Consider the following 16,126-nt stretch of genomic DNA (forward strand, 5'->3'; position numbering starts at 1 on the left):
TGTTACAAAAGATTAGTTTTTTAAAGGAGCAGGTCAATATCCCATAGGTTTCTCCTTTAAAAATAACATTTTTATGTTTTAGGTTTAATTTTAGTGTTTTGTTTTTTTTTATAAACGTGGGGCATCAGCCATTATGGGGCTACAAAGAGTGTTAAAATGGACACAAAAATTATTTTTGAATTGAAATATATCCAAAAGCCTTTATTGTCCTATGAATGTTTTTGTATTTTAGAGACAATATGTAGGTAGTCTTGCAATATCACAAAAGAAAATTATGGGATACCCAAGGCTTTTGGAGAAAATGACCATTGAAAAAAGCTCGAAAATTCATTTTCGCGCACTTTTGAGCCACGACACTTTGGTAAGCCAAAGGTATCCAACAGGTTTTTCACTATTTTTCATCTCTACTCATAGCAGCTAACAAGAACCACCCAAATAACCTATGGGTAACCATGTACTTTGTTGTAATTTTTCAGTTAAAGTTCTCCAAAAGCTGTTTTTGAAAATTTGGGTCAATTTTCAAAATCTCATATCTCGGCAACTGACAAAAATAATGATTTCTTTTTTTTAGAATTGTGATTGTAGTACTAAATGGTACAATATGTTGAAAAATTAGAGAATTTGAAGGTTGTCACTAAAGAAAGTCTTGATTTTTGCCTGAATCTTACAGAAAGTGGCTCTAAAGTAATGGTGATCAAGGCTAGCCGGAAATTTCAACCGCTTAGTTCTCAGTTCTTAGTGGATCAATTTGAATGAAATTTTCAGCAAATTGCCTTTACATTATCTAGTTTTTATCTGTTATTATAGTGCGAACTGCCAAATCGTTATCGAATTTCCCATGATGTATCTTTAATCAGATTTTAGTGTATTATAAATGTTCCATTACCGAAAAAAGTAAAAACATGCGACAACTCTTGTTGACTGCCCGGACAATTGAGCTGCTACTGTGGACGTATGTTTCATTGCCTGGCAACCTATCTTTTTATCATTAAACATCAAAACCTACAAAATAATGCTTATTCCACAATTTCTACCCGAAAAGCCGATGGATGGGAATTATGTAACAAACCGAATCGGACTAGACATGTTGTTAATAGCGTTATTCTGTTGGTTTGAATTTGTAAACTTAAAGTAGCTAAGTCTTTAACTCAATATCATCCACGGTCTTCGACATTGAAAACATAAATTATTTGTCAATTTAAATCAACATTGATGTTATCTTACCGGGAAAAGATGGACTTCTGATATCCAATGGTACATGAATCGCGTATTTCACTGAACATAACTGATTTCAAATTAGAGTAAAAAAGGGAAAAGATTGAATGTAAATCAGTTTATATACATTCATATTAAATTATTAAGTGTTGCAACCCATTTGTGTCAATTTCTGGGTCCCAAATATTTGCGATTTAGCTCCTTTAATGTTATAGTGTGTAGACAGTTTATCTCACCTGTGCTTTTTCATGGGAAACCTTCTCTTAATCATTGATAATTGTCTAAATATTGTATGAATTATAACCTTAATGGATAAGCTCCAATAATTTAAAAAAAAAAAATTTCAGGCATGTTTGAGTTGCAGTAATGTAGCATGTGGTCGTTTAAACAATGAACATGCTCTGAATCATTTCGATGATAAAAAGGTAAGTACCAGTATTGTAAAACAATATTATGTATATTATGCAATAAACGCAGGGGACTATTAAAATGGGTTCGTCTGTCTGTCTGTCCGTCCGTCCGTCCATCCGTGACACTTTTTGGGACACAATAACTCTCTTTCTAATTGACCTAGAATGTTCAAACTTGGTGCAGGTGTTTATTAGGTCAGTGCCTTCATGGAGTTCGAAGATAAGCATTTTCTGCTTAGGGTAAGCAGAGATAAGCAATTTGATTGGTTGATGCTTTGGGACACGATAACTTTAGTTCTAATTAAGTGAGAGTGATGAAACTTGGTGTAGTTTCATTACATCAATACCTTGACTAAGTTCGATGTTGAGCATTTTCTGCTCAGGGTAAGCAGAGCGATAAGCAATTTGATTGGCTGAGACTTTGGAACACAATTACTCTTCTTCTTATTGAGCCAGAATGTTCAAACGTGGTGTAGGTGTTTATTAAGACAATGCCTTGATGGAGGTCGAAGATGAGCATTTCCTGCTTAGGGTAAGCAGAGATAAGCAATTTGATTGGTTGATGCTTTGGGACACGATAACTTTAGTTCTAATTAAGTGAGAGTGAGGACACTTGGTGTATAGCTTTGTTACATGAATACCTTGACTAAGTTTGATAATGAACATTTTTTGCTGAGGGTAATCAGAGTGATGAGCAATTTGATTGGTCAACAGTTTGGAACACAATAACTCTCCTTCTAATTGAGGTAGAATTTTCAAACTTGGCGTAGGTGTCTATTAGGTAAATGTTTAAATTTGATGTACCGGTAGATGTTCATTAGGTGAATGTTTAAACTTGATGTAGATGTTCATTAGGTGAATGTCTTGACTGAGTTCAATGATTAATATTTCGAGTTGACGCTAAGCAGAGCTAATCGATTTCATTTGTCGATGGTTTGGGACAAGATAATCTTGATTCTATCTGATAGAGAGTGATGAAACTTAGTGTAATGTTTAATTGCTTGATACTTTTGAAAAAAATAAATGTGCGATTAATTAATATGTGTCATCTTTTTATTTTGGTATTTCGGCAAAGGAACATCAGCCTCACTGTTGGCTTGTTATGCTTATATTTGCCCTGTAACTAGAACAAAAAAGTATGTGGTATATAGTTAGCTAAATCAATGAACAAAAGTTCTTAAAGATGCATTATGGGAGATTTTTGATAGAGAGCTGGCCATTCTTGCTATAATAGTTCAAAAATAGATGATGAAAGAAGAATATATTGAAAATTTCAGTCAAATTACTTTATTCTGCTGAACAAAATTATCGCCATTGTAATTTTTGACTAGAAATAGGAGTCAACTATCTCTCTTCCTCCTATAAGAATGGCCGATCGTTTGATTGACAGGTGTTAACCCTACCTACATAATCTCGAGTAACGTTTTCAATGGCTGTGGTACCGTTAGCATATTCTGTTTGAGACGGGGTTGCAATTCAATTCGTATCACATTTATTTTTACTACAAATTAAAAATAAAACTTTTAATATATAATTAAGAAGCGAAAGTTTGAAAGAAATAGACCAAATCAATGAGGAATAATTATAGCCGACTTCTTGTTAGCCTGTGTGTACTATTGTACTTTAACTGGTAGGCCTACGTATTAAACTCCCGAAGCAGACAAATAGGAAACAGTGATCCAATGGGGCTACAATTCAACTGGGGTGATGTTAGCTGCGATGTTTATCAATTTCCATAATTTTTCTGGAAACGCAAGTGACAAAAGAGCGTATAATACTGACATCCAAACTCTCATTTTAACCACAACTAAATATAATATCAAGGCCGTATATATCAAACTTTCAATCAAATTGACTGACATGCGGTCTTGCTCAACAGCGGCCTCGCTTCATACACTCTATCATTTAGCCTCGATCTAAAATTTCCCCGAGTATGACGTCAACGTAACTGTTAATCTCTGCTTACGACGCCATTTTAGAATTTAATCAATCAATGAAATCCTGTTTAAATCCAAGCCGAATCCAAGCCATCTGGGGTCTACAGAGTTGATTTTGTTCTTGTTGTGTAAATAAAGAGCTAATTTATAATTTCTATGACATCTGAAGCCTAAATAAAGACTTGCAATAATCAGATTTAGCTCTTGCATAATATATGTTTAAATAGATGGTAATCATTGTCCTTGCTAACATCACACTGATAAGACGTCTAGTTTCTAATAATAACATATGGCCGGGTAAGTTTATTTATGACTGACTGTAACATCATTGCTTGAATTTGAAAATATCTACATGTATTAAAACAAGGTTATGTAATTGCTATTGAGAAATAGACATAAATATCTGGATTTAGTATAGGGCAATTCCACGGTAACGTACGTACATTTTGAACTTGTCACATTTTTATCACTTCCAATATTATCTAACCATGAATAACTAACTGTTTGAGTTTTTGTCCTCCGCCTTTCTAAGAAAGCAGGGGACTATTAAAATGGGTTCATCTGTCTGTCTGTTCGTCCGTCTGTCTGTCCGTCACACTTTTTGGGACACAATAACTCTCAGGACTTCTAATTGAGCTAGAATCCCCAAACTTGGTGTAGGTGTTTATTAGTTCAATGTCTTGATGGAGTTCGAAGATGAACATTTTCTGCCTAGGGTAAACAGAGATAAGCAATTTGATTGGTTGGTGCTTTGGGACATGATAACTTTCGTCTTTAGTTCTAATTAAGTGAGAGTGATGAAATTTGGTGTATAGTTTTATTACATCAATACCTTGACTAAGTTCGATAATGAGCATTTTCTGCTCAGGGTAAGCAGAATGATAAGCAATTTGATTGATCGAGACTTTAGAACACAATAACTCTCATTCTAATTGAGATAGAAAAATGTTCACACTTGGCAATTGGCATAGGTGTCTATTTGGCTTTGGGACACGATAACTTTAGTTCTAATGTGAGAGTGAGGACACTTGGTGTATACATGTAGTTTTATCACATCATTACCTTGACTAAGTTCGATAATGAGCATTTTCTGTTCAGGATAAGCAATTTGATTGGTCGAGACTTTGGAACACAATAGCTCTCTTTCTAATTGAGGTAGAATGTTCAAACTTGGTTTATCACCTAACGAATGTCTTGAAGGAGTTCGATGATAAACATTGTCAGCTTACTATAAGCAGAGCTAAGCGATCTGATTGGTTAATGCTTTGGGGCACAATAACTTTGGTTATAATTAAGCAAGAGTGATGAAACTCCCAGTATACATGTATATCGTTACCTTGACCAAGTTTGATGATGAGAATTTTCTGCTTAGGCTAAGGAGCGATAAGCAATTTGATTTGTCAAGACTTTGGAACGTAACAACTCTGCTTTTAATTCAGGTAGAGTGTTTAAAGATGGGTTCCCAGAAAAGTATTTATCGGGTGGTTATTTCCAATAAAAGTATGGCAATTTTGGTATATATGGAAAGTAGAGATATCCAATCTTACTAGAAAAATACTGGATTCCCCGAAAAACACTCATGGAGCGTATACAGGACAAAAATGTAAGGGTTCCCCTAATCAACAGCCCGACGATTATGACCTTCTGCACGCACGATGTCAAAGGTCACAAGCGAACATTGAGCGCTTGATGTACAAGTTGATAAACTTTATGAAGAGTTAGACGTACAATGCTTTCTGAGATTAAAATGACAGAAAAAGACGCGGGGAGTGGATAATCCGAGAATTTAATTAGGATTCGATATTTGTAATAAATAGTAAGCGATTAAAGACAACATCGTCTTATGTATGCAATGATTTCTCCTCTGACTCCCAAGACGTGACGTAAACATGACCTGGTTTGATCGAATTTTAATATCAGGGCATTCCTTCGCAATTACAATGTTTGAAAAGGATTTGAAGCATAATTATGACAAATTAATTAGTTTGAATATGTTTTTGGTCCATATATACCATTAAATCACCCAGTTTGTACGCGGGAACCCATCTTTAAACTTGATATAAATGTTCATTAGGTGAATGTCTTGACTTAGTTCAATGATTAACATTTTGAGCTAAAGCTAAGCTGAGCTAAGCAATTTCATTGGTCGATGCTTTTGGACAAGATAACTTTGATTCTATCTAATAGAAAGTGATGAAACTTAGTGTATAGTTGATAATCAGTTTGATTGCTTAATACTTTTGAAAAAAGAAATGTGCGATTAATTAATATTTATTTTGGGATTTCGGCGGGGGACATCAGCCTCACTGTTGGCTTGTTCATTTTTTTTGAAGACAAGTGAAGGATTTGCAGAATTTTATTTGATTTTTTTTACAGCTAAACCAATATTACTATTTATTTACTGTTGATCTGTATTCTACACTGCTTTAACAAAAATATCACTTTATAATGATAAACTTTTTCTTGAAATGGTTCAATTTTTCTTGGAATAGTTCAAAGATATAAATTTAGAAACCCCATATTGTGGGGATGAAATGGCTTTTAAAGGAGACCGGGATAATCTGTACGCGTAGATAGTGATGAAGTTTCTCTCTCTAATGCTTTCATTATACTGACCTGATTAACTTCCAACAATATATTCTCTTCAAAAAAAGTAGGGGATATTCAGAAACAATACAAAACTGCGGTCAAATGCACTGCTGTTTTTATTAGAGGTAACCAGTGTATGTTAATAACAGGCCAATTGCCTACACATGAACATAAACGGTTCATATGGGCGGCTTATCTGTCGGCCCCATTTCACTCGCAAAGAGATACACTGTCAAAAGTGAAAATTGACGTTTTTGATTTTTGTCTTAATAATGAGTAATTGCTCCACCAATTCATCGTGGCATGCTCGTAATCAACCATCCAATCACGATTTGGGGCAATCTGACCCACTCCTCTTGCAGTGCCACGGCCAATTCTTACAGTGTTGTTGGTTGATGTTGACGTCGACTAACACGTCTCCCGATCATGTCCCAGACATGCTCTATAGGGGAAAGGTCGGGACTAAATATAGCTGGCCAAGACATATGGACAATATGGTGATGCTGGAGGTAGTCATTCACGACACGAGCGCGGTGGGCACGGGCATTATCATCTTGAATTAGGTGTCACAGCTCCATTGCCCGCGTTGGAAGAAAGTCGTTTTTTCCGGATTTGTAACCCTTTTTTAACTTAACGTCAAACAGTGGCTACTTAATCTTTTGTAATAATTTAAAAATATTTTGGAAGCAGATATTATGTTCTTTCGTTTGATATACTTTTTATATACGTGTTCGTTTTATTTATTTCATAAGCATAAGTTGAAAAACGTCAATTTGCCGTGTTTTGACGTTACGCAGAAAAATGTTGTCACGTTTTTAAATGAGGGTACCCCACTTCAAATGCTCGGCGAGGTCACTCATTATTAATATTTCTTTTTCATGTTAATATCATTAGAAAGATAATTGAACGATCTTTCGATCGGTCGGGGTGCTTTGTTGTCATTTCAAAATACCATGCTTTTTTTTTTTAAGTTGAACACTTCAATTCACATAATCTTTTTTTGAGGAAATTTGCCAATATAGCACCCCCGACCGATCGAAAGTTTGTTTTATTGCCGTTTCGATGCTATTAAAATCAACAAAATCAGAGCATGTTAAGTGACCTCGCCGGGCATTTGAAAATGGTATACATCGGAAAATGTTTTGGAAAATAATTAATAACGTGGTTTGGCATGTGATGACGTCATTTCATCGCGCGAAGAAAAAAATAATTTCAAGTTCCTAAGACCCATATTCACGGTAAATTACGTCTAAATGCAACTCATTGTTCATTTATGAAATAAGCATTATGTTATATGAATAAATGACTTGCCTGAAAAGACATAATGATAGATAATTCCATTATTTTGATGCCTGATCTCGACAAGAATCCACAATGTTTACATCACGTGACTCATATTCGCGCGCTTTTATCGAAGGGAAATTTCCTCTCGTTTCAGCTCCAATTACACACGCCTTTACGTTTAACACCAAATATTTTTCAACCGTTAAAAAATTTCCAAACATAGACAAGTATTTCAATGTTCTGAATTACTTAATTCTCTGTTGTTCATGCCTCATTTGAAGTATTTAATGTGCACACGAATGAAATTAAAATCGGAAAATATCAACACGGTATGGGAGAATCATTTCCGGTTGCGACTTGTATTCGTCTGAAGGAACGGACTTACGGATAAAAGTAACATGATTTCTGACCATTGTAATACCCAAATAAAGTTGGAATGGCAAAAGAATTAACACCAACAAAAAATAATTTAAATAATGGCTCAAATTCTGGAATTTCCGTTGACGATTTACAACATTTCGTTTGAGATTTATATATATATATATTGCCGTGGTAAGTCAATAAAATGGCCGTACAGTTACAAAGGCAATTTATTCAATATTTTATCATAATATATCGGTTTTCATACTTCATTGTAATTTTGGGAAAATACATGTATTTAACACCAAATTTTATTTGTTAGCCAGTAAAAAACAAATTGATATAAAATTGCATTTTTGGGGTTTGTTTTTCGTTTTGGTTGCTGACAACAAAATATATGTTAAATATACAAAAGTAAAGATATGTAATTTTTAATATTCACAAAATTCTGGACTTGTAAACAAAATTCACTTCAAGATTTCAATTTCTTCATATTTCATTTACAGTATGTCTTAATACCAGCGAAATAAATGGGCAATTTGCTACTGCGGAATTTTTTCAAAAGGGAACCTCTTTCCAGCTCTTGAGAGAAGACATATTTATAAAGATTTTGATTTTATTTATTTTTTAAAATCTTGCCCAATAGCTTCTGATTTTAGATAATACAATTATCAATATTGATGTCATAATTTTTGAAAAATAATGATTTTTTAAAAAAAATATAGTGGTTGCTATGGTAACCACTCAAACTCCTTAATATTTTGCTCAAACTTATACAATCCATATCATTTGACATTATATGGGTTTCAAATATTTTAAAATGCTTATTTTTAAATGTGGTGATCACTTTTTGGGTCATGGTAAACAGCGTTGAAAATGGTCAAAAATTGCATTTTTTCCATTTTGGTTGCTATGACAACCAAAATTGATAATATATGGCGGCTTAAAAATATGTAATTTTAAAAATTCACAAACTTTTTGACATATTCCCATAATTTCACTTGTGTATCTCCATTCCTTCTTATTTTACTATTGACCCCAAAAACGCCCCAAAAATAGGCAATTGTGTGCCGCGGAAAATTGTTCAAAAATGAACATATATTCAGCTTTTGAGAGAAGGCATTTAGATATTTTTACTATTTTTTTTTTCTGTTTATCTTACTTGATATCTACTGACTTTAAAATGCATAACAACCAGGTTCAATATTTCAGATATAACATGGACAAGACCATTTTTAATGAAAAAATTGACCAAAATCACTTTGACAAAATGGAATTTTTGAGAAAACCTATGTATTTTGGAGTTGCTGGGGAAATCGGAGTAATTGTTACACAAATGTGAAAATCGAAACATAATTAGCCTTAAAGTTGTATTTCATGAATTTACATCTACATTTTTGATAGTTTCGATACGAAATGAAATATGGCATCGCAAAAAACACCAAAAGTGACTTTTTCAAGGTGTTGAAAAACCTTTCTTCTGCGAAAAGTCAAATATCACAACTTTGAGCCTCCATAAAAAAAAAAATTTTCATCCGATTTTGAATCTGTAAAAAGTTTTGTGAGAAGAATGATGAGATCTACTTGAAAAACTAATAAAATCAAATGTATAATCATAATCTCAAAATCACCTTTTCCACCTACTTGAATGAAAGATGAAACGTCGACCTGCACGTTGAGCCTTTGAACAATATTCAAGTCCGTTCTGCCATTCATGGTGATTCCTCCCCACACCATAACAGACCCACGCCCAAATCTGGCATGCATGCTGTCTGATGTTAACGTTAGCATGGTGCTCATTTACACGCCTGCAAACGCGAGCACGCTTATCGGTGAAATCCAGAGTAAATCTTGACTCATCTTAGAACATTACACGCGCCCATCGACGATTACCCCAATTTCTATGCTGCCAATACCATTGACCCCTGTTTGCCATGTGCTGACGAGTGAATGGAGGCACAACACGCAGTTGTCGCACATGCAAATGGGCTGCATGTAGCCAATTTCTAATCGTTTGGGGTGTAACTCGAATTCCTGTAACTTGGTACAAGTTTACAGAAAGCTGATTGGCCGTTTGTCCTCGATTAAGCATGTTGGCTACAGTACTGCTAGCTGTGTAGAACCCATTTGAAGCATGCTAATAGCACATAGACGCTCATCATGTTGAAGACGTCTCATTGCAAATTAAATGTAACAAACAGTAAATCTTATGCAAGAACCGATAGGAAAGCAAACATGGATAGGATAAACCAGCAGGCGGCATGACTATTTATAATATCACAACCTGCATACACTGGTGATAGGGTATCATTTAGAATGGGGTTTTTGGCGCTGGAAAATATGGATATAGTTTACTTTCAAAACGTTGTTCGATAATTGATAAAAATCGTTTAAGAATTACAAAAATGGTTTAGTTAGTACTATGGCTTACTTTAATGGTAACAGGTTTAGTTTCTCCTATAAATGGATGACCCGTTCACTTATCTACGCCGTTTACTTATTAGACGAGCCGTTTACTTTCCCTGAGATACGTTGGAAAATCAACACACAGTTAATTTATCTACGGTGTTGAACTATTAGATGAACCTTTTAATTTCCTGCGAGCCGTTTATCCGATTGGTTCATTTTGATTACAATTATTTACATATAAGTACGAATAAAAAAGTTGAATATAAAAAAATGCACACCCATAGATGATCACCTTACCGTGGTTGTAGTATTATTTATTATCCATTATCCTATAAAATTAGTATTCAACCATTGACAAATACATCCAAAATCGGCATAGGCGTACGGACCCGATGACAGTTAGGGAGGGCAGAACCCGAAATGCCCGAAAAAATTTCGGGTTTACAGAGAGCACCAGTTTTCCTTGACAGGCGAAGAGAGCGGAGCTTACCTTGCCCCCCACCCTCACCCCCCTCAAAAAATTTTTTGGGAATATTTGACGGCTGCAAACACATTTTCCTGCTATTTCAGCCCGTGAACAAAGTAACTTCAAAGTGGTCTAATATTAACGTGGCTGACTCTAATTCCAATCAATCGTTTACAGTCCCCGAAGACGGGGCCGTTGGGAGAAAATTTTGAAATTTTAACTGCCGCAAACGCGTTTTTCCTGCTATTCCAGCCTGTGAATACAGCAACTTCAATTTGGTCCAATATAGCCTACCTGGCTGACCGGAATTCCAAACAACCAATCAATCGTCGCTGGGTTCAGGGTTATACCCTTCCGGAGAAAATTTTGAAAATTTAACCACCGCAAATGCGTTTACTGCCTGTGTAAACTCCAAAAGTATCCAATGGTTTTGTAACCGAAATCCCACTCTGAATCCCAACCATCCAATCAGACTGTTGCAGCTGCATTCACAAATAATAATAGATGCCCGAAAAATGTCGCACAAAGTAGATTGGCTCCAGACAATATGTTTTAATCCATAGTCAACTCAGTACAAATTCGTGGTATTCAATTAAAAGAAAAGTAAAATTAGTGTTATATTAGGGCTCGATAACAGTAAGGGAAGCAAAACTAAAAATGCCTGAAATAATTTCTGGTTTACAGACAGCGGCGCCGGTTTTCTTCGAGAGGTGAAGAAGCGGAACTGACCTTGTATGGCCCCCCCCCCCCAAGAAAATTTTGGAATATTTGACAGCCGCAAACACTTTTTCCTGCTATTCCAGCCCGTAAAATTAGTGTTTTATTAGATTTTGGGCACTTTATTTTGCCAAGTAGATGAAATAAAAAATTTTTTTTCACTTTACCCGTCTGCCCGAAAATTCAGCTTGCCCAAAAGTTAGGGGGGCAGCTGGCTCGTACGCCTATGAAAATCGGTAAATTACTCCCAGGTAATTATACAATTGGAAATCGGTAAATCACGTCCCAGGTAATTATACAATTGGAAATCGGTAAATCACATTCCAGGTAATGTATCTTTTTTAAATCACAAATCAATTAACATAGTCTTCCATCTGTACACATGGCAAGAAGTCAACCTCACAATGGCAGTGCGATAATCTTGCGAGACTGTTACACTGTCAATCTCTATAGACAAGCTGTCACCCATTTTCAGATAGGATTATCGGATTGGCTTCAAGCAGGAAATAGGCTTCAATGATGTTACGTAATCACTTGATGGGGGGCAATAAAATGCAGAACGATTTGTTATACCTGAATCAAATGATATTGCATTAAATCAACATTTACACTGTCCCAATATATGTACTTGTATATATGGTATTATAAAACAAGCCAACAGTGAGGCTGATTTCCCCCGCCAAAATCCCAAAATAAATAGATGACACATATTAATTAATAGCACATTTATTTTTTTCAAAAGTATCGAGCAATCAAACTATACACTAAGTGTCATCACTCTCTATCAAACAGAATCAAGATTATCTTGTCGCAAAGCATCAACCAATGAAATTGATGCTCTGCTTAGCTTCAGCTCGAAATGTTAATCATTGAACTCAGTCAAGACATTCACCTAATGAACATCTACATCAAGTCTAAACATTCTACCTCAATTAAAATTAGAACTAAGTGAACGCTCTAACGACAAAAGTTATCAACCGATCTCTGTATGACATTTATATGCATCATTTAAATTAGTAAAACAAAGAAGCCTATTGAATTTCAGTTAATTACATCTAGAGTTATGGCCCTTGTTTCACTTTGAATCTTGTGAACGCTCTAATGACAACAGTTATCGTCCGATCTGTTTGAAATTGATATGCATCATTTAAATTAGTAAAACGAAGAAGCCTATTGAATTTCAGCAATTTCCGTTAATTTAACGCCGTGAGTTATGGCCCTGGTTTCACTTTGTTGTACCTTGTAAATGCTCTAACGAGAAAAGTTATTATTCGATCTGTATGAAATTTATATGTATCATTTAAATTAGTAAAACGAACAAGCCTATTGAGTTTCAGCAAATTTCCATTAATTACATCTAGAGTTATGGCCCTTGATTTACTTTGTTGAACTTTGTGAACGTTCGAACGACAACAATTATCATCCAATCTGTATGAAATTTATATGCATTATTTGAATTAGTAAAACAAAAAAGCCTGTCGAATTTGAACAATTTCTGTAGATTACTTCCAGAGTTAGTTTTTAGTTTTTAGAACCTTGTGAACCCTCAAACGACGAAAATTATAATGTCATCTGTATGAAATTGTCTATTAAATTCCCCTAATTACCTACAAAAGAATAAATATGTGACAACCCTTGTCGACTGCTCGGACGATTTAGCTGCTGTCGGCGTATGTTTTGTTGCCTGGCAACCTAACTTTATAATTGCCGTTATGATTTTACATTAGTTCACTTATGTTTTTGAAATAAAGCTAAGTATACTTGTATTGTTTGTTAGTTTATGATGTCTAACATTATTTATCTTCTTTATAAAAAGGTATTTTATAAATACATATTGACAGCTTAATCACTCGCCAAAGTACATCATGGACTCTACGTATTACCCCAAAATCTGAAAATGGGCGACAGCTTGTCTATAGAGATTGATAGTGACTTATGTACAGTCTCGCAAGATTATCGCACTGCCATTGTGAGCTTGACATATGACGACGTGTACAGATGCAAGACTAGTTTATTCATTTGTGATTTCAAAAAGATACATTACCTGGGATGTGTTTTACCGATTTCCAATTGTATAATTACCTGGGACATAATTTACCGATTTCGGATGTATTTGTCAATGGTGGAATACTAATTTTATAGGATAATGGATAATAAATAATACTACGACCACGATAAGGTGATCATCTATGGGTGTGCATTTGTTTATATTCACCTTTTTTATTCGTACTTCATATGTAAATAATCGTAATCAGAATGTATCGATTGGATACATGGCTCGCGGAAAATTAAAAGGTTCATCTAATAGTTCAACGTCATAGATAAATTAACCGTTTGTTGATTTTTCAACGTATCTCGGGGAAAGTAAACGGCTCGTCAAATAAGTAAACGCCGTAGATAAGTAACCCGTGTGTTGATTTTTCAACATATCTCGGAAAATTTATAATGGTCGTCCATTTATAAACGCCTCTTGGAGAAACTAAACCTGTTACTATTAAACTAAGCCATAGTACTAACTAAACCATTATTGTAATTCTTAAGAGCCACTTTCTGTAAGATTCAGGCAAAAATCAAGACTTTCTTTAGTGACAACCTTCAAATACTCTAATTTTTCAACATATTGTACCATTTAGTACTACAATCACAATTCTAAAAAAAAAAAATCATTCTTTGTAGACCCATAATGGCTGATGCCCCGCGTTTATAAAAAAACCCAAAACACTAAAATTAAACCTAAAACATAAAAATATTATTTTTTAAGGAGAAACCTATGGGATATTGACCTACTCCTTTAAAAAACTAATCTTTTGTAACATGTTTTTACCAAAAAAAACTTTACTCTGACCTTGACCTTGTGGCCCACGTGACCTTGAGATGACCTTTTATTAAAAATTTAGCCCTACATGATATCAAAAATTGAAGGTATAATTTTATTTATTTGTCTGTAAAATCAAGGACATTTCAATAGGAGAAACTTACTTGAATATTGACCTACTTTAAAAATAGCACTGGATGCTTATAAGGCTAGTCTCCGGATCCACTTAATTACTTGATTTCATATTTATACTTGTGCAATGTCTGTGGGTTTGTCTAGTTGATTTCTGTTGGTGTGGGGCATGGTCCTCCTACATTTACTATAAGGTAAAATGGCGTGACTTTGACATGCTTGTTGTTTTAATATTTGTCAATTTGGAAAATTAGTCCGCGCCAATTAGTAGTCATATTATGATTGTATGGCATGATGATCCATTAGCTATGGAAGAATAACGTTGCCAATATTATTTCAATGTTACCAGTGCAAAATGCAAATGTCAGCAGTTCAAAATACCTATTTTAGTTTTACAATTTGCAATTTCTATTGCTCCACAATACCAATGTCACAGTGTTGAAATTCAGAATACACTTTTCAATAATACAAAATATGGTATAATAGTTATTTTGCACATTACACTTCTCTATTCTGCATTTTGCATTATAGACAAATGCCTTTTTATTTTAATGAATCTCATTCACACACGGAAAAAAGTCTGGACTAGGACGGAAATTAATAATTTACGCGATCAATCTACAAGGTCAAGGTACATAAATGGGGGCCGAGATCAAGCAGGCATACAATAAGTCACCCATACTCCTCGCAGTGTTTTGTTTGATTAGAGCTAATCCCACTTGACTTGTCAATAGTCTGATTAACAACCAATAGCTAACTGCATTACAATATCAAGATTTTATTATGCTCAATTAACCAGTGCATCACAGAATACTGCAGAAAAACTAATTGCCTGAAAAACGAGGCTATAACCATGGATACAATGTAAACAATACTGTTTGGAGACGAACAATATTTTCACCATTTTTAATACCTTAAATCACTGTCCAAAGTTTTAAGATTAAACGACGGGCTGTACTTGGGATAGATTTGATTGAACAGGAAGAACAGACAAACTCAAGTATCAGAAGCCAATCCAGCAATGGGCAAAGAGGGATTTCTCGGGTCATTGCTTCAGGGATATGTAAGTCACCGTACAATATAAGTCGACTTGTCAAGCAATAAGGGCAAGTCAAGCTAGCATTTGTTGAATGACCATGACTTCAATGAAATCATGCTCCCAGTATAGCTAATCTGCGCCTTCAATAAGCCCTGTATTTTTACTTCATACCACCAACCCAACCCCTTCACTTCAACTTTAATAATCCGTTTTTCAGGGTACATGTATGTAAATATAAATGCGCCAGAAAATTATTTACATACATGCTTTTTAGTGAAAAGGAATACAATATATTTACCCCGCAAGTATTTTACCCCGTCATTTAATAAGAGTTTTGTACCACCCGGCTTTGACTTTGAGCATTTATTTTTCCCCTTGTCAGTGATGCAGGATGGAGGGTCTGACAAGTCTTACTGCTCTGCTCCAATGGGCTAATGAAGACGGCCATACACCATACAGTGTGTTATGAGATAAATTTTGCCTGGACACCAGAGCTATAGCCTACTCTTATATTGAATTCCAACGGAACTTTTATGTGCACACCAAAGTGTACACAGGACCTCCGTTTTTTATCCCATCCGAATGACTAGACAGCTGCCCTTATTACATGGCAAGTCAGATTATTGTATGGTGACTTATTGTATGCCAGTCTGATCTTGGCCTTCATCTACTGACCTTGACCTTAAATTATTAATTTCCGTCTTAGTCCAGACTTTTTTCTGTATTCAAATGAGATTTGTCAATAATGCAAAA

At 34.9% G+C, this 16,126-nt stretch overlaps 1 protein-coding gene across 7 annotated transcripts in view; it reads left to right on the plus strand.

Moving 5' to 3' along the window:
* Positions 1–16,126, plus strand: part of LOC126825387 (ubiquitin carboxyl-terminal hydrolase 44) — a 163,163-nt gene that overhangs the window by 16,609 nt on the left and 130,428 nt on the right. For all 7 annotated transcript variants that reach the window (XM_050555016.1, XM_050555019.1, XM_050555017.2 and 4 more), the window contains one exon: positions 1,563–1,640. In XM_050555016.1, the coding sequence (XP_050410973.1) occupies positions 1,563–1,640 (78 nt within the window). The remainder of the gene's footprint in view (positions 1–1,562; positions 1,641–16,126) is intronic.

Source organism: Patella vulgata, chromosome 6, assembly GCF_932274485.2.
Source record: "Patella vulgata chromosome 6, xgPatVulg1.2, whole genome shotgun sequence".
Taxonomy (NCBI): domain Eukaryota; kingdom Metazoa; phylum Mollusca; class Gastropoda; family Patellidae; genus Patella; species Patella vulgata.